At 50.7% G+C, this 17,721-nt stretch overlaps 1 protein-coding gene across 3 annotated transcripts; it reads right to left on the reverse strand.

Moving 5' to 3' along the window:
• Window positions 1-2,309: 2,309 nt before the first annotated feature.
• MFSD1 (major facilitator superfamily domain containing 1) lies at window positions 2,310-17,165 on the reverse strand. Of its 3 annotated transcripts, XM_063408460.1 has the most exons (17): window positions 16,960-17,165; window positions 16,806-16,858; window positions 16,175-16,287; window positions 15,767-15,809; window positions 15,320-15,387; window positions 14,276-14,384; window positions 13,699-13,801; window positions 12,932-13,030; window positions 12,353-12,464; window positions 11,812-11,868; window positions 10,626-10,782; window positions 8,076-8,173; window positions 7,220-7,332; window positions 6,783-6,830; window positions 6,575-6,635; window positions 3,707-3,821; window positions 2,310-3,498 (listed from the first exon to the last, which is right to left on the reverse strand). In XM_063408460.1, exons 1-17 carry the CDS (start codon window positions 17,108-17,110, stop codon window positions 3,439-3,441), a joined length of 1,560 nt encoding a protein of 519 aa, XP_063264530.1. In that variant the 5' UTR covers window positions 17,111-17,165; the 3' UTR covers window positions 2,310-3,438. The 3 variants fall into 3 exon arrangements, with proteins under 3 accessions (XP_063264530.1, XP_063264531.1, XP_063264532.1); XM_063408461.1 differs by lacking the exons at window positions 2,310-3,498; window positions 3,707-3,821 and adding an exon at window positions 4,012-4,642 and having other exon boundaries at window positions 16,960-17,163; XM_063408462.1 differs by lacking the exons at window positions 2,310-3,498; window positions 3,707-3,821 and having other exon boundaries at window positions 6,571-6,635; window positions 16,960-17,163.
• Window positions 17,166-17,721: the final 556 nt, after the last annotated feature.

Genomic DNA, 17,721 nt, shown 5'->3' on the forward strand with positions numbered 1-17,721 from the left:
GGGGGGAGCCTGAGCCAGCCCAGGACTGAGGGCAGGACCAGGCTCCATCCATGGATCCGTGTTAAACACCACCCCAGAGCTCACCCAACCCTGGGCTCTGCTCCCCTGAAAATCAGCTTTGTTCCAAGCCAGGAGAACACCTCAACTCCTGCCCTTCATCCAGGAATGATCTGAGCTCCTGATCCTGCAGCTCCTCAAAGGGAACTCCTCGGGGGAAGCCTCTCCCTAAAAAAGCTCCCAGGGATCCCTCAGCAGCTCTGGGAGTGCTGCATTAAACCCAAGCTGGGTGTTCTGCCTCAGGACAGAAAAATGCAGATGAATCCCCCAAAAATCCCCACTCTGGGGCTGTGAACCATTCCGGCAGTGCTGGGGAAGCAGGGATGAGCTCCTGCCTGGAACGAGCCCCTGGATCCTCCCGGTTCATTGGGAGGCCAATTCTAACTCTGTCAGGCAATGCCCCAGTGATGGATCTCGAAAGGATGTGCAGGGTAATCAGGCTTTGTTCCTGAGGCACTAATTGGGTTAAGCTCGTGCACAAACCCCACAGAGCAGCAGCCTGGGCAAGGGGAGAGCAGGAAATGCAGGAGGAAAGGAGAAGGGAAAAAAATATTCCGTGCAAAGAGAAAAAAAAAAAAGAGTCTGTGGATTGTGCTCCTCATCTGACACCTTTAAAATGCTGAACGGGAATAGAAATGTCACCAAAATGGGTGGATGTGGTGTTATGGTCACTGAGGTGGGAAAAGCCCTCCAAGACTCAGCCCAAGCTGTGCCAGATCCAGCCCAGGGCACTGGGGACACATCCAGGAATTCCTGGGACACCTCCAGGGCTGGGCACTCCGGAGCTGCCTGGGCAGCCCCTGCCGAGGCCTGAGCTCCCTTCCCAAGGGGAAATTCCTGCTGGTGCCCACCCTGAACTGCCCCTGGGAGAACACCCAGCCTTCACCCACCTCGGAAATAAATTCAGTGGAAGGGAAGTTGACTGAAGGGATTGAGGTGCTTTTCCCAAAGCCTGGGCTCTGTTCCATGGGATCACAGACTGGGTTGGGCTGGAAGGACCCTAAAAATCACCTCCCACCACAGCAGGGTGCTCCCAGCCCGCCCAGCCCGGCACGGGGCGCTCCCAGGGATGGGCACCAAACCAAACCCAGCCTTGGGGTTTTTATCCCGATTTCCAACATTCCCAGCCAGCAGCGTGGCGGTGCTGACCTCTAGTGAGGGATCCCCGGGAAAGGGAGGAGTTCCCGGGATTTCCTCCCTTCCCACCTGCTCCCATTTCATCCCTGCCACTTTCCAAAGCCCCCGGGCCTGGCACAAAGCGGATTCTGAGGAAATTTATCCAATAAACTCCCGGTCTGGAGATATTTTCCATGAGCGTTTCCAGTGAGGTTAAAGCCTCTCCCACCCCCAGCGGGGCTGCAGCTCCAGGGGACTCTGCCCTGCCTGCAGCCCCATCAGAGCTGTCCTGCCCTGGTGTTAGACTCTCCTCCACCGTGCTGAGGAATGGTTAAAATACCATAAAATACTCGAGTTGTAGTCCTTAAATGGAATTTTGCTCATTAAAACGAAGTGAAAATGCAGGTTTTATTCTTATCTATGTCAGCTCCAGGAAGTGGATTATCCTCTGCCACAGTCTGCCCTCTCCATTTATCATCATTCCAGGTACTGGTTGTATTCTTCCTGACCAAAAAATATAAAACAAAACAAAAAACCCACAACCAACCCCCCCTCTCCAAAAAAAAAACCACTAAAAAAACCTCCCCCCACACAAAAACAAACCAAAAACCCCAAAAACCCAATAAAACCCAACCAAACAAAAAACTTACCAAAAAAATCAAACCCAGAAAAATTTCCAAGACATGTCTGTTTGGTTTGATTTCCTCTATGTGTAATTCTTAGAAATCAAAACATTACACCCAGAATGAACCCTGAGTTCAGGGAAGAAACGTGTGGGAAGTGTCAGGGAAAGGAGGAGACAGGACAGGATCCCCCCAGGACCCTGCAGGGTGCAGAGAATTCAGCTGGGACTGAAGCTCAGACAGGAGCTGCAGGGCTGGATCACGCCTGGAATGCCAGCCTGGAGGGAACTGCAGAGATTCCCCAACCAAAACGTGCCAGAGTTCAAGAGAAGCAGAAGATGAAGAGCAAATTTCAATTTAATTCTCTCCCTCCCCAAGAAAAAAATCACCAGCCCCAGCAGTGGGGGCAGCTTTGCCTTTGGATCCTCAAAAGAAACTTCCCCAAACTCTCCCCCCTTCCCAGGCAAAAACTGCCCCAACAACCCCCAAGGCAACAGCAGAACCCTCAAGAACCAAACCCCACAGGTGCCAGTGTCCAACGCGAGGGTTTATTGAAAACCACCCCAAATCCACAGGGAAAGCCCAGCCCAGCCCTCAGTGCTGGTTCTGAGGGGCCCAGGAAGGACCAGGACAAACCAGCACAGCCCAGCTGCTGCTCTGGTTTCCCACAGCATCCTCCAGACTCCAGAACTTCCACCCAAAAGGGGCTCCAGGAAAATGAGACATCCCTGGGACATCCAAGAAATTTCCACTGCAAAAATCTCTTTTAAAACCAAGCATTAAGACTGTGAGCTCTGCCTAAATTAAAATTATTAAATTAAGAACATTCTACACCAAATGCAACATTTGATTCTACCAGACTCCTCTCCCTGCAGTTACCCCAGGACCATTCCCCATCCCTGGGGCTCCTCCTGCTCCTGCCCTTTGCAGCAACATCAGCTCAGACCAGGGATCATTTATCCAATTACCTCCAGGAGTAATTAAACCAAAGCAAAATGCACCCTGCAGGGGCTCTGGGAACTCCCTGCTCAGCAAGGAGCCTCCCACTGCAGTGATGGGAAATGAGGATTCCACCATGGAATTCAACGTTTTCCCTCTGGAAGCAAATCCAGTCCTTGCTTTGACTCTTTTTATTGTTTTTAGTCACTAACTCTTAAAAATATATCAGTTTTCACATTATTCAGGCTTGGAGAGGTTATTGCTGTTCCTGACCTGGGATGAATTCCTGAGGCTGAGCATGTTTGGTGCTTCTGGAATTGGAGATTCCTCTGAAGATTCTTGGGAGCTTTTCCTCCCCTTTTGCTCCCAGAAGAACAGAACAGAGCAGGGAAGGTGTGGAGAGGAGAGGCTGGGAGAGCCCCAGCTCCAGCCAGGCCCATCCCAGCACTCTGAGGTCTGAATTTCCCATTTCACACCCTCAGATCAAACCCTGGCCTGACTCAGCTACTCACGGAGCGCTGGGACAGAGCTGGAGCAGGAGCTCAGAGGTTCCACCAGAGCAGAATTCCCATCAGGATCTCTGAACTGCCCAGGAGGGAGGAGCTCTAGGCAATGGTTTAAATCTAGGATCTAGGCTTGCAGCAAAGCACTGGAGCATCCCAGGAAATTCAGTGTATTCCTGCTTCTCCACAGGGCCAAGCTGCTATTTCAACACACTTCTGTGGGCCAGGGTTGAGAAACAGGAGGAGTAATGAGCTGGGAGCTGCAAAAAAATAAAATTAAGACATTCCTCAGCTTCTGAAGTGGGCCAGCCTTCGATTCCTTTCCTTGATTAGATTTTTAATTACTGGGAGATTTCCTTCTGAGAACAAATCCCAGGGATTTCCCTCAGAGATGGAGTTACTGGCTGTTAGAAACAGCCAAATTCTTTACATAAACCCCTCCTCATTCTGGTTTTTAAGTGGTGATACCTGAGCTCCAAGTTTGGACAGGTATTTATTCCTTAAACTAAAGGCATCAGCTTTTGGCAGCAACTTTGCCAAATCATCTTCGTTCTGTCGTCTGAGCCTCTCCTGCTCTTCTGCTCTGCAAAAGAAAAGTGGCAGAAGATGTTTGCCCTTGGGAAAACCCTGCCAGCAGGGAATTATTGCTATTTGAATATCAGTTAACGTTTTAATCCTGCTGTTCTAACACCTAGGAAATGCTTTGGGGCACGGGGAATGACCCTGAGAGGGGCAGGGCTCAATAATTCAGTGTAAAGAAAGAGAGAGGCTGATTTCTGCAGGTTCCTTTTATTTCATTCCAAGATTTCAGTAGAAAGAGAAACCTCCTGGTTTTTCCCAGATTACAACGTGCTCAGGGAGCCTCTGGAACGACTTTTCTGTCTATTAAACAAACCTCCATCCCTTAAAATAAACGTTACAATACAAAGAGAATCGAGAAGGCAATAAAAGACTGCTCAGCAGTCTCACAATTCAGAAATCTCCTACAAAAACAAAGTCCATTGGAGCATCTGTGGCCCTTTTCCCACTGTGGTGAAAGCAAACAACCCCAAAGCTGTGAAGACATTTAAAAAGTGTTTTTTGCATGAAGACAGTGACAGAAGCAGCAGCAGGAGCTGTTGGGAGCTCGGGGTGAGAACAAGAGATGCTTTTTGCTCAGGAAGCTGCAGCCTGTGAGCACAGGAGCTCTGAGCTCAGCCCTCACTCAGCTGTCCCAGCCAGGGCCTCACCCCACAAAAAAGGGAATTTTGGCACTGTTAAACCAAGCAGGAGCTGAGGCAGAGCTGGGAGCCCCAGGGGTGAATGAGGATCCTCCAGGGAGCTCCAGAGACACCCCAGCCCTGCCTGTGCAGCTGGGGGGCTGCAGCTCCACCTCGGCAGGGCTCTGCCACTCAGCTCTCCTTTCTGAAAGAAACGGGGACAGGATTACTGCAAACACGGGACAGGGCACCCCAAACCCCACAGAAAACCTGGAATGGTTATGGGAACAAACACGGGACAGGGCACCCCAAACCCCACAGAAAACCTGGAATTGTTATGGGAACAAACACGGGGATAGGCCATCCCAAATCCCACAGAAATCCTGGAACTGTTACAGGAATAAACACGGGGACAGGGCACCCCAAACCCCACAGAAACCCTGGAATGGTTATGGGAACAAACACGGGACAGGGCACCCCAAACCCCACAGAAAACCTGGAATGGTTATGGGAACAAACACGGGACAGGGCACCCCAAACCCCACAGAAAACCTGGAATGGTTATGGGAACAAACACGGGACAGGGCACCCCAAACCCCACAGAAAACCTGGAATGGTTATGGGAATAAACACAGGGACAGGGCATCCCAAACCCCACAGAAAACCTGGAATGGTTATGGGAATAAACACGGGGACAGGGCACCCCAAACCCCACAGAAACCTGGAATGGTTATGGGAATAAACACGGGGACAGGGCATCCCAAATTCCACAGAAACCTGGAATTGTTATGGGAATAAACACGGGACAGGGCACCCCAAACCCCACAGAAAACCTGGAACTGTTATGGGAACAAACACGGAGACAGGGCACCCCAAACCCCACAGAAAACCTGGGATTGTTACACATGGGTGAGGAGCAGAATGTTTGGACACTGAATTCTGAGGTTTAGGGTGTTTGTATTTAAAAAATTGGATTAAAAATCCTTTCGGCTCAAGGAGACTCATGACAATTAATTCAGGTTCTGATTTCTTTGAGCTTTCCTCAAGATTAATATATGAAAAAAACCAAGAAAAAACCATATCAAACCCCACAAGTCACTGGATACTTTGCTCACAAGTGCCTTAGGTTTTTTGGGATTAGCTTCCTTAGGTTTTTGGGATTAATTTCCTTAGGTATTTTGGGATTAATTTAAGCATATGGACACAGTCCAGTTTTACAAGAGTCCATCAATCCATTTGTAAGAAATTTCTTATTAGCAATGATTTGCCTGGATCAAACATATTACATTATAAAATCTAATCTATAAACAAATACGAGGTGTGTGATGCACATCTGCAGGTGAGATGTAATTACCTGTTAAAAATTAAGAATTCCAACAAAACTAAAGGAAACTCCAGGAAAATTAAATCCCTGCAAGCTGTGAGGGAGCTGCTGAGCTGAACTGGGTCAGAACAGAGAGCATTCCAAAGGAAAAATTCCATGTTCTGCACGCCCCAGCAGCTGGAATTCTGCAGGTGTGGTCTTGAAAGCTGTGATTTACCACACATGGGTTTATTTTTTCACATAAAAATATTAAATGAAGAATAATTAACCATATTTTAATTGGATGAACCAACCTGGTCCCTGGAGCTGTCCCTGCCCATGGCAGGGCTGGGGACAGGATGAACTTTAAGGTCTCTCCCAACCCATTCCATGAACAGTCAGAATTTCCTTATTCCAACCATTCCTACCACCTCAAGTGCTCCATTTCCTTTTAAAGGAAGTGAATCCCATTCTGCTGAGAAGTCCTGCCCCATTTTCTTATTAAAAATAAAAATTTCTGTCACCAGGGGCATTTGGGACAGACCTGACCCCAAACTTCCCATCAGTGATTTGGACTCATTTTCTATTTAGCACATTCTCTACCACATTTCAGTCGTGAGGGCACTGAAATAAAGGAAAACAAGAGGAAAAGTGCCAGGAAAGGACACCTGGATAATGCTCCCTCAAATATTGATTCACAGGAGGCAGGGGTATGAAATCCTACAACAGACTGGTGAGAAAATCAATCCAATATAAACCAGAGTGGAGAAATGATCTCAATCCCTGCAGGACAAATATTTCCCAAGCACTGACATTTCCTGGCTCTGTACTCACTCAGAAGCAGCTGCTTTCTGCAGTTTTGCCCTTTTCTTTGCAGACCAGTTGAGATCACCACCTGCAACAGCAGCAAGGTGCACTCTGAGACCTTTCAAACTGGGATTTTTGTGGCTTTGGTATCAGAACTGCCCCAGGAGTTCTCAGGGCACTGAGGGATCAGAAGAATGATTTTACAGAAGTAGAAACTGAAGCTGCAAAGACTCACCTGTGAGATGATTCACAAAGTACAGCATGACCACAGCTATCAGTGACACTGCAGAAGGAAAGGGACAGCTTCAGCTGACAACAAATGAACAGGTTTCACCCAAACCCAAGGTTTTCATGGGAGCTGTAACTCAGAGGAGTTTTCTGCTTTTGTAAATCTCCCTGTGCTCACAGCACATGGTAATTCAGAAAGGATTTTAATTGTAAACTTGTAATTTACACTTTAAAAGCATTATTTGTCTACTTTCACTCCATTTTTGAACACTGAAACTCTTCACACTTCAAGGAAACCCCAAGCACTTCACTGGCAGTGGGTTCATCCCAACACTGCCCCAGCTGACACCTCCAGAAGAGGAATCATTTCTGTTTTCCAGGAAATACGGAGCCAAAAAGCCCAAGGAGGCTCCCTGAACCCCTTCCAGAGCGCTCCACACTCACAGCAGACACAGGCACTGAAGAAAACCTCGAGGAACAGGTAGCCCCTGGTGTCCAGGATCATGCCAGCAGCGATGGCGATCACTGCCAGGCCCAGGTTCTGGATGGACTGCATGCTGGGGAGAGCAGAACACCACTGACCTCCTTCCTGGGAAAGGCACTTGCATTTCCTCAGGAGGAGCTCCTCACTGGGGCTCCTCAGAGCTGCACCTTCCCCCATTTGTTGGGACGTGGCAGAGTCAGGGCTCATCTCTGCAGAAGCTCCTGTGCCTCCCCCATTCTCAGGCTGTGTCCCAAACCCACAGCCCCAAAGCAGGCAGGAATTCCTGCTCCAGCCCTGGAGCAGCTGGGGACCATGAATGGGCTGGATCTGCTCAGATTCAGTGGATAAGAGGGTCAGGAACCAGGGAATGCTCTGGGGTGGAAGGGAGCTTAAAGCACACCCAGTGCCATGGCAGGGACACCTCCCACTGCCCCAGGCTGCTCCCAGCCCCATTGTCCTGGCACTGCCAGGGATCCAGGGGCAGCCACAGCTGCTCAGGGAATCCCAGCCCATGGAACAATCCCTTCCCAAAGTCCCAAATCTCTCCTCCTTTAGTTTAAACCATCCCCCTTGTCCTGGCACCCCAGCTCTCCTGCAGGCTCCCCTCACTGGAATCCCACCCCAGGAACAATCCCCCCAAATCCCACCCATGCCAGCTGCCCTGCCTGGGCTGGCGCTGCCCTGGCCCCGGCTGGCGCTGCCCTGGCCCGGCTGGCGCTGCCCTGGCCCCGGCTGGCGCTGCCCTGGCCCGGCTGGCGCTGCCCTGGCCCGGCTGGCGCTGCCCTGGCCCGGCTGGCGCTGCCCTGCAGTACTCACAAGCCGTAGGCAGTTCCCAGCTGGTGCTCGGGGACAACGAAGGCCACCATGGGCCACAGGGCACAGGCCAGCAGGGAATAGGCCACGCCCAGCAGGCTCTGGGGACAGGGACAGGGTCACAGCTGGCACACAGAGGGAGCACTCACAGATGGACAGACTGCCCTCCCCTCCCTCCCAAAAACACCCACAGACCAACAGCCTGCCCTCCCTCCCAAAAACACCCACACCCCAACAGCCTGCCCTCCCCAAAAAACACCCCACAGACCAACAGCCTGCCCAACCCTCCCAAAAACACCCACACACCAACAGCCTGCCCTCCCAAAAACACCCACACAACAACAGCCTGCCCTCCCTCCCAAAAACACCCACAGACCAACAGCCTGCCCTCCCAAAAACACCCACACACCAACAGCCTGCCCTCCCAAAAACACCCACACACCAACAGCCTGCCCTCCCAAAAACACCCACACACCAACAGCCTGCCCTCCCCTCCCAAAAACACCCACACACCAACAGCCTGCCCTCCCTCCCAAAAACACCCCACACACCAACAGCCTGCCCTCCCTCCCCTCCCAAAAACACCCACAGACCAACAGCCTGCCCTCCCTCCCCTCCCAAAAACACCCCACAGATCAACAGCCTGCCCTCCCCTCCCAAAAACACCCACACACCAACAGCCTGCCCTCCCTCCCCTCCCAAAAACACCCCACACACCAACAGCCTGCCCTCCCTCCCCTCCCAAAAACACCCCACACACCAACAGCCTGCCCTCCCTCCCCTCCCAAAAACACCCCACACACCAACAGCCTGCCCTCCCAAAAACACCCCACACACCAACAGCCTGCCCTCCCAAAAACACCCCACACACCAACAGCCTGCCCTCCCTCCCAAAAACACCCCAAAAACAGCCCACAGACCAACAGCCTGCCCTCCCAAAAACACCCACACACCAACAGCCTGCCCTCCCTCCCCTCCCAAAAACACCCCACAGACCAACAGCCTGCCCTCCCAAAAACACCCCACACACCAACAGCCTGCCCTCCCCTCCCAAAAACACCCACACACCAACAGCCTGCCCTCCCTCCCCTCCCAAAAACACCCCAAAAACACCCCACACACCAACAGCCTGCCCTCCCCTCCCAAAAACACCCACACACCAACAGCCTGCCCTCCCTCCCAAAAACACCCCACACACCAACAGCCTGCCCTCCCCTCCCAAAAACACCCACACACCAACAGCCTGCCCTCCCTCCCAAAAACACCCCACACACCAACAGCCTGCCCTCCCTCCCCAAAACACCCCACACACCAACAGCCTGCCCTCCCTCCCCAAAACACCCCACACACCAACAGCCTGCCCTCCCAAAAACACCCCAAAAACACCCCACACACCAACAGCCTGCCCTCCCAAAAACACCCCAAAAACACCCACACACCAACAGCCTGCCCTCCCAAAAACACCCCACACACCAACAGCCTGCCCTCCCTCCCCTCCCAAAAACACCCCACACACCAACAGCCTGCCCTCCCTCCCAAAAACAGCCCACAAACGCTCCCTGCAGTGAATCCCACAGGAGCAGCCACCCCTGGAGCTTCCTCCAGGAGTGACCCCCCAAATAAACTCTGTTAATTTAAATTAAAGAGCCTGGCTCAACACCCACGGCTGCACCTCGCTAGAAAACTGCTCAAAAATGGAAGTTTTTAATCCCTGCCCTGCTGATGAGCACCAGAATGCTCAGTCCAAACAGATATTTCAGGGAATCTGCCCTCAATAACACAGATTTGTACTGAGGTTCAATCCAGCACCTCAGAGGCAGTTTGAGTAGTAGTAATGAACCTCAGAAATAAATTAAAATCACATTGTTTAGGAGAAAAGTGAGCAGTTTGAGTAGTAGCAATAAACTTCAGAAATAAATTAAAATCACATTGTTTAGGAGAAAAGTGAGCAGTTTGAGTAGTAGCAATAAACTTCAGAAATAAATTAAAATCACACTGTTTAGGAGAAAAGTGAGCAGTTTGAGTAGTAGCAATAAACTTCAGAAATAAATTAAAATCACATTGTTTAGGAGAAAAGTAATAAACTTCAGAAATAAACTAAAAAACCAATTTGAGGTGTGCCCTCAATAATGCAGATTTTTAGGTTTAGAGCAATTTTAGGTGTGCCCTCAATAATGCAGATTTTTACTGAGGTTCAATCCAGCACATCAGAGGCAGTTTGAGCAGCAGTAATGAACTTCAGAAATAAATTAAAAGAACAATTTTTAGGAGAAAAGTGAGCAGTTTGAGAAGTAGTAATAAATTTCAGAAATCAATTAAAAGGATGTTTAGGAGAAAAGTGAGCAGTTTGAATAATATTTAAAAATTCAGGAATAAATTGAAAGAACAATTTTTAGGAGAAAAGTGAGCACCTGGCACAGGAATTCAGTGACAGAGTGAGGAATCTTCCCCACCTCACAGCACACAGAATATTCCACTGCCTGTTTTATGTTTCTGAGGGCTGTATTTCATATTTGGGTTGTATTTGTGTGCAGCCCCAGCAGGGCAGGTTACCATGGCTATCCAGGGGTTCCAGAAGGTGAAGGCCAGCAGGATGTGCGAGCCCAGCGTGGTGAGCACAGCACACAGCACCCACACGATGTTCTTGCCAACCTTGTCCACCAGCAGCCCAAACACGGGGGACATGGGAGCTGAGATGATGTACACGATGCTGCAGGAGGGAGAGGAAGGGTTGGACACTCACTGAGTCCTCTGTTAACTCTGGGGCCAGAAGGAATAAACAGCCCCCCTCAAAAGCCCAGTAATTTAGAATTCCCAAAAGGTCTGAGGACGTGAAAGGGCTCAGCATCCAAGGAAACAGTGACAGGACAGAAGGAATAAACATCCCCCTCAAAATCCCAATAATTTGGAATTCCTAAAAGGTCTGAACACATGAAAGTGCTCAGCATCCAAGGAAACAGTGACAGGACAGAAGGAATAAACATCCCCCTCAAAATCCCAATAATTTAGAATTCCCAAAAGGTTTGAGCACATGAAAGTGCTCAGCATCCAAGGAAACAGTGACAGGATAGAATAAATAAACATCCCCCCTCAAAATCCCAGTAATTATGAATTCCCAAAAGGTTTGAGGACATAAAGTGCTCAGCATCCAAGGAAACAGCAACAGGCCAGGAGGAATAAACATCCCTTCTCAAAATCCCAGTAATTTAGAATTCCTAGAAGGTCTGAGGAATCAAAGTGCTCAGCATCCAAGGAAACAGTGACAGGACAGAGGAAATAAACTTTCCCCCTCAAAATCCCAATAATTTAGCATTCCCAAAAGGTCTGAGCACATGAAAGGGCTCAGCATCCAAGGAAACAGTGACAGAGCCAGAGCCCAGCAAGTGTTTTCTGGTTTTATGGCTTTGGGGTTTGGCCACATCACAAATTCACCCTCAAACTGGAGTTCCTTTAGTGTTGTTATTAAATAAACTACTTCCATCAATCAGAAATAAATCACTAAGTACTAAAACAAAACCCTACAGAGTTTTTCTTTCCAGTGTGAACATCTGGAAACATTTTTGTTATTTTTTAATAAAAAACACATCCACGTTTCCCAGTTATTCCTTGGGTCATGTCAAATTATTTCTCCACCTAAATGCAGCTCACAGGAGACCCCAAATCTCCTCCCACCTGCCCAGAGCCCAGAAATACATCCTAAAACCTGGCAGTGTTCCTCAGGAAATCAATCACAACATACCTGTTAATTGCACTGGCTTCTTGAGGGGAAAATCGAAATTTTTCAATAAAGAAAACCCTGAGGGAAGGAAAAAGAACTGTTCAGGAAAATGCAGACTTGAAGGATGGGAAATCAAAATTAAGTTAGAGAAAGACACAAGAGTCTCATTTACAAAAAAGTTAATTAGAGCATTGACATAAATATCCCAGATTCTCATTTATAATTAATTTACGAGCTGGTTATCAGACTCCACAGATTTTAATTTAAGGATCATTCAAATTATACTTTGGGGAAAACATAAAAAATCCATAATCAACATTTAACCCAAATAATGAGATACTGGGTTGTAAATAATGAAGGAATCCTACAGAACCCCAAATTCCAGCCCACGGCTTTAACCTGTGTCCAGATTTAATCAGGAAATCAAACATTCCCCGTGCTCCTGACAGCTCAGGGTGGCAATTCCCACCAAGCTCAGCTGATCAAGGGAAGTTTTTCAGCATTTTGGGTACAAGCTTGGCCAAATTCCACAGGAAGTGCTGGAGAAGCCAGTGGCACTTACTTCCCCAGGCCGATGAAGGGGAAAACTGCAGCGTAGTAACAGACACAGATGACAAAGATGAGCCACAGGGACAAGGAGAAATCCTTCACGTCTGTCAGCTTGATCACTTCTCCTGCAGGGGGTGAGACACAGCCTGGGATCAGGCAGGATAAAAAATCTGGGATTCACCCCTGGGAATGTCCAGGCGATCCCAAATCCCTCCCAAGCACAGCCCTGCCCCTGGAGATCAGAGCCCATCCCAAACCAGTCTGGGATCCCACTGGGTCTCAAATTCAGTTTGTTTTTAGTTGGTTTGAGTTCTCCCAGAGGGAAAACTCAGCCCCCACAGCTGACAGGGCAGAGCTGCAGGGTTCTGCATCCTCCTAAAGGAAACACAGAGCAGGTGGCAGTGGCACAGACTGCTGCAAATTTGTATTTTTATAAGTAAAGTAGTGACACTGCATCTGCCTGTTGAGCTGGTGTTTAGAACCAACACTTCCTGTCAAAATGAGCTAAAAATGATGTTTCTAACTGGGAGGATGTGGAGCAGCAGCCACTGACTCACCTGAAATGCAAACCTGCCCTGTGCAGAGCACTCACCTGTCTTCCCCTGCTCTTTACAGAGCAGCTTCTCTGCTCTCCTGTCCAGGTAGGCCAGGATCAAAGCACAGCTCAGGGAGAAGAGACAAGTGACTCCACCTGAGGAAGGCAACACCCCACGCTCAGCCAGCAGCTCCAGCAGTGATTTGAGTTTCCAGCCCAATCATTGCAGTTTTTGTTGGACATGTCAAGGTACCCCGAGTTCAGCACCAGCTTTAAGGCTCCAGAGCTGCACACCTCAAAGATTTGGGTGTAAAACTGAACCTGCCTCGGAGCACAAACATCTACAGGAACTGATTTTATTTAAAACATCACCTCCACTCCCCCTCAGCACAGCCAAGCTCCTCATCTGCACCTTGCAGGAACAGAAACAAAGCCTGGCCTTATTCCCAACCCCAAAATCTCCGTGCCCCTGGCTCTGAGGGAAGGGAACACACCCCAAATTGTTCAAATTTCACTTTTACAATCAGATAACCACAGGCAAGCTTTGACACTCCTCAGAACATTTTTCAAGCCTGCCCTTTGCTGGGAGGATGTGAGATATTTCATCTCCACGAGACACAGGCTTGAATTTGGCAACCCCAAAAACGCCACAGCATTTGGGAAGCTGCAATAACCTGAGAGAAAATGAGAATATGATACAAGAAGTGCTGGCATCCTAAGCTCACAGAGATTTGTGCTACTTTTAAGTGATTAATAAATGCCCTTAAGTGATTGATAAATCATGAACACACACGCAGGTGACACCAACCCCAAACATCACTGACCTATGAGCAGAGCCAGGCCGAGGGTGCTGGGGCCAGCATAGCCCAGGAGATCCTGAACCCTGGAGTAGATCCATCCCATAATATTCATGTTCACCGTGCTCCCCTAGGCACAACAGAGCCGTGTGAAGCATTCCCAGCTCCAGGGGCTCCCCAGGAGCATCAGACACCAGTGTTTAGCACTGAAATGCTGCCCAGGGAGCTTCAACCAGCAGGGAGAGGGGTACAGAGGAGTCCTGCTGGGCTGGTAATGAATTAATCACTGCAACAAGGATTTAACATCACAAACTGAGCTTTATACAGGTCTGGAAGAGCTTTCTTTTATGAGAAGTGAATAAACCCATGTGCCTGAGCTCATAAACGGGGCTGAATTTGATCTATTTGATCAAACAGGCACCAGGAAAAAGCACCTTTCACCCTCCCTCTGCCCCCAGAGCAGCACCCATGGGTGCAATCCCCACTGCTGGACACCCCCAGGCCAGCTGAGAGCACAGGGAAACACCTGCAGGGCTTCAAAACACCCAAGAGGAGCCCGCAAACCGGGGCACAGCTGCCCCCTGCACCCCCAGCGCTCACTCACGATCCTGGCCATGCTGAGCTGCAGCCCGAACACCAGGTTCAGCTCCTTGCCCTTGAACCAGCTCACTGCGTACGTGTTCTGTGCCACCGCCAGGGACTCACCGCCAATGCTGCAGGGAAAACACAAACACCCCTGCAGCGGGCATGCGACACTGCAGCAGGCATGCGTCACTGCAGCAGGCATGCGACACTGCAGCAGGCATGCGACACTGCGGCTCCTGCTGCGACAGTGCGGCTCCTGCTGCGACAGTGCGGCTCCTGCTGCGACAGTGCCGCTCCTGCTGCCACAGTGCCGCTCCTGCTGCCACAGTGCCGCTCCTGCTGCGACAGTGCCGCTCCTGCTGCCACAGTGCCGCTCCTGCTGCCACAGTGCCGCTCCTGCTGCCACAGTGCCGCTCCTGCTGCCACAGTGCCGCTCCTGCTGCCACAGTGCCGCTCCTGCTGCCACAGTGCCGCTCCTGCTGCCACAGTGCCGCTCCTGCTGCGACACTGCCGCTCCTGCTGCGACAGTGCCGCTCCTGCTGCGACAGTGCAGCTCCTGCTGCGACAGTGCAGCTCCTGCTGCGACAGTGCGGCCCCTGCTGCGACAGTGCGGCCCCTGCTGCGACAGTGCCGCTCCTGCTGCGACAGTGCCACTCCTGCTGCGACAGTGCCGCTCCTGCTGCGACAGTGCCGCTCCTGCTCCCGGCCGCAGCAGGGGCGCACAGAGACCCGGCTGTGTGCAGGCAGACTGGATCTGTACACACAGGGCAACAGGAACCAAAGATCCAAAAATGGAACTGCAGGGATTGAAGAATAATCGCTGGGGCACAGCTCTGGATTCACCTGCAAAGCCCTGGGGTTTGGTTTCTGAAAAGGAAAGTTTGGGTTCTTTCCACAAGGAAAAGAAGTGGAGCTCCTGCGTTCCTCAGCCTCAGAGGTCTCAGAACCCACCAGTTTTGGCTCCAAGTGGCAGCACTTTTCCAGGGGAGCTTTCTAGGGTTAGTTTATCTCATTTCTAGATGGCCTTACCTCACAGAGCACCAGTCTGCCCCTCCAGACTCACCCAAATATGAACCTGCCCACTTCCATCAGCCAGAACGTGTTGAACAGGGCTCCCAGAGCAAAAACCACCTGCAAACACAGCCAAGGAGAGCTGTAACTGTGCATTTCACGTGTGGAACACAGCAGAACTGTCTGAAAACACCAGCAGAAATGCTCCTCCCTTCCCAGAAACACTTCCCACCCAACGCCTGCTCTGTTTGGGTTTTGCTCCCTCTGCTGCTCATCACCCCCAGCCTGGCCCAGCTGGGGCTGTGCCATCCTCAAGCTATTCCACATCAAACACATAAATGTTTTTTATGTGGATAAATAAACATGGATTCTTCCCACCCTTCCAGTCCCATCCCAAGGTTCCCTTTCCCAACACAGGCCAGGCTTCTCCCATTCCAGCTCTCAGCTGCCTAAAGTGAAACACAAACTGCAGCCCCAGACCTTCCCTCCCTGCACTCACCTGCCCCACACACACGAAGATGCTGAATATTACAGTGCCCAACCTGGAAAGAAAAGATAATCACTTCATGCACCACCAGAACCCTTTTTTCTCCCCCTACAAAGCACTATTTCAGACCTGCAGCAGGGAACCAAGGGGAGGTGGACGGGAAATTAAAAGGTCTCTGCAATAAATTGTGCAGCTCAACAATCCCCACAGAAAACAGGCAGTACAAGGTGGTGATTTTGAAACAACTTTATTTAAATTACGAAGGAAAGGAGGCTCATCTATACAGTTAAAAAATCCTAAACTGCGTGGGGGAAAAACTATTGAAAAGGTTGGTTATGACCTTGAAAACCTTTCTAATATAAAGCCTAAACTCCCCCTGCAGTTGTAGCTCAGCACCCCTTCCACAAAGGCTGCACTCACCGGATCCCAAAGACCCTGTCTATGAGGAAGCCCCCGAAGAAGCAGAGCACCACGTTGGGCCACGAGTACCAGGCATAGAGAGCCATGAACTGCGCCGTGTTCACCCTCATGTCCTGCAACGGGAAAAGCCATTATTGCCCAGCTAACCGCAAGGATACAGAGCAGGTATTCGGGAAGAAGCAGGCAGAAACCAGGGTATTCTCTGTAATTCACAGAACTCTTAGATGGGTTGGGATGGAAGGGACTTAAAGTCCATTTTGTTCCAAACTCAGGGACACTTTCCACTGTCCCGGGTTGCTCCAAATGGCCTTGGGCACTGCCAGGGGTGCAGGGGCAGCCCCAGCTGCTCTGGGCACCTGTGCCAGGGCCTGCCCACGCTGCCAGGCAGGAATTCCTGCCCCTGTCCCACCTCCCCTGTGCCAGGGCCTGCCCACGCTGCCAGGCAGGAATTCCTGCCCCTGTCCCACCTCCCCTGTGCCAGGGCCTGCCCACGCTGCCAGGCAGGAATTCCTGCCCCTGTCCCCTGTCCCACCTCCCCTCAGGCAGCGGGACGCTCTTCCCCTGTCCCGCCAGTCCATGCCCACGCAAAGCTCACTCCCGCTGCTTTCCCGAGCCCCCGACAGCCACTCACCCGCTGAACCTGCGTCTGGAGGGCGGCGGGGTTGTCGTAGCAGAAGTAGCTGCCTGCAGGGAGAAGGGCCCGGCTCAGGGCTCTGCCCCGGCACCCACACGCGGACCCCCCGCCCCACAGCGGACCCCCCGCCCCGCGGCCCCCCGGCCCGCACCGAATCCCAGGAAGCACATGAGGGCCAGCACGAGCAGGCGGTGCGGGAGGCGGCGGGGGTCGCAGGCGGCGGGCAGGGCGCGGGGCGGGCCCGGGGCGCCGCCGCCATCGCCGCCATCGGCGCCCAGCAGCGCGCGCTCCTCCTCCGCCATCGCGCCCGCCTCACGTGAGCGCCGCCACGTGACCCGCGCGGAGCCCCGCCCGCCACGTGACCCGGCAGTCACGTGGCGCCCCGCCCCGCACGTGACCACGTTGCCATGGCAGCGCCGGGCCGAGGCCTGCGGGGGGCGGGGACTGGGAAACGGGAATGAGAAATAAACATGAAATTAATTAATATTAAATATTAATTTAATAAATATTAAAATTAATTAATATTAAATATTAATTTAATAAATATTACAATTAATTAATATTAAATTATAAATACAAATATTGAATATTAAATATGCAAATGTGATTTGCGGATAAAAAGACTTTATAATTATTAAGAATTACTCGAAGAGTAGGTATGTATTTTGTTGGTACTGGGCTCGATGCGGGATCTTTCTTAAAGGCATGTGCAAGTCTGAAGAGTTACTTTTTTCTACTTATTTTCTAAGATATTCCATATGCATATTGATCACCTAACTTGGCCTATTCTCGCCTAATATATATTAATAATGATGAAGTCTTTTTTCCCACGATTCAAGTGTAAATGTAAGAGTCAATGAAGTTTGAGTATTGCCAGGCTGCAGTAAGCGCCCAGGGGAGCAGCAGCGTGTAA

This window comes from Prinia subflava, chromosome 11 (assembly GCF_021018805.1).
Source record: "Prinia subflava isolate CZ2003 ecotype Zambia chromosome 11, Cam_Psub_1.2, whole genome shotgun sequence".
NCBI classification, from domain to species: Eukaryota; Metazoa; Chordata; class Aves; order Passeriformes; family Cisticolidae; genus Prinia; species Prinia subflava.

Bases quoted from the DNA above. Each gene is read 5' to 3' on its own strand.
- MFSD1 (XM_063408460.1), bottom strand. From the start codon at position 17,110: ATGGCGGAGGAGGAGCGCGCGCTGCTGGGCGCCGATGGCGGCGATGGC. The intron at 7,333-8,075 runs GTGAGTACTGCA...TGCTCTCCCCAG, and splicing joins CTGGGAACTGCCTACGGCTT to CATGCAGTCCATCCAGAACC. The intron at 6,831-7,219 runs GTGAGTGTGGAG...TTCCTTCTGCAG, and splicing joins CTTCAGTGCCTGTGTCTGCT to TGTCACTGATAGCTGTGGTC.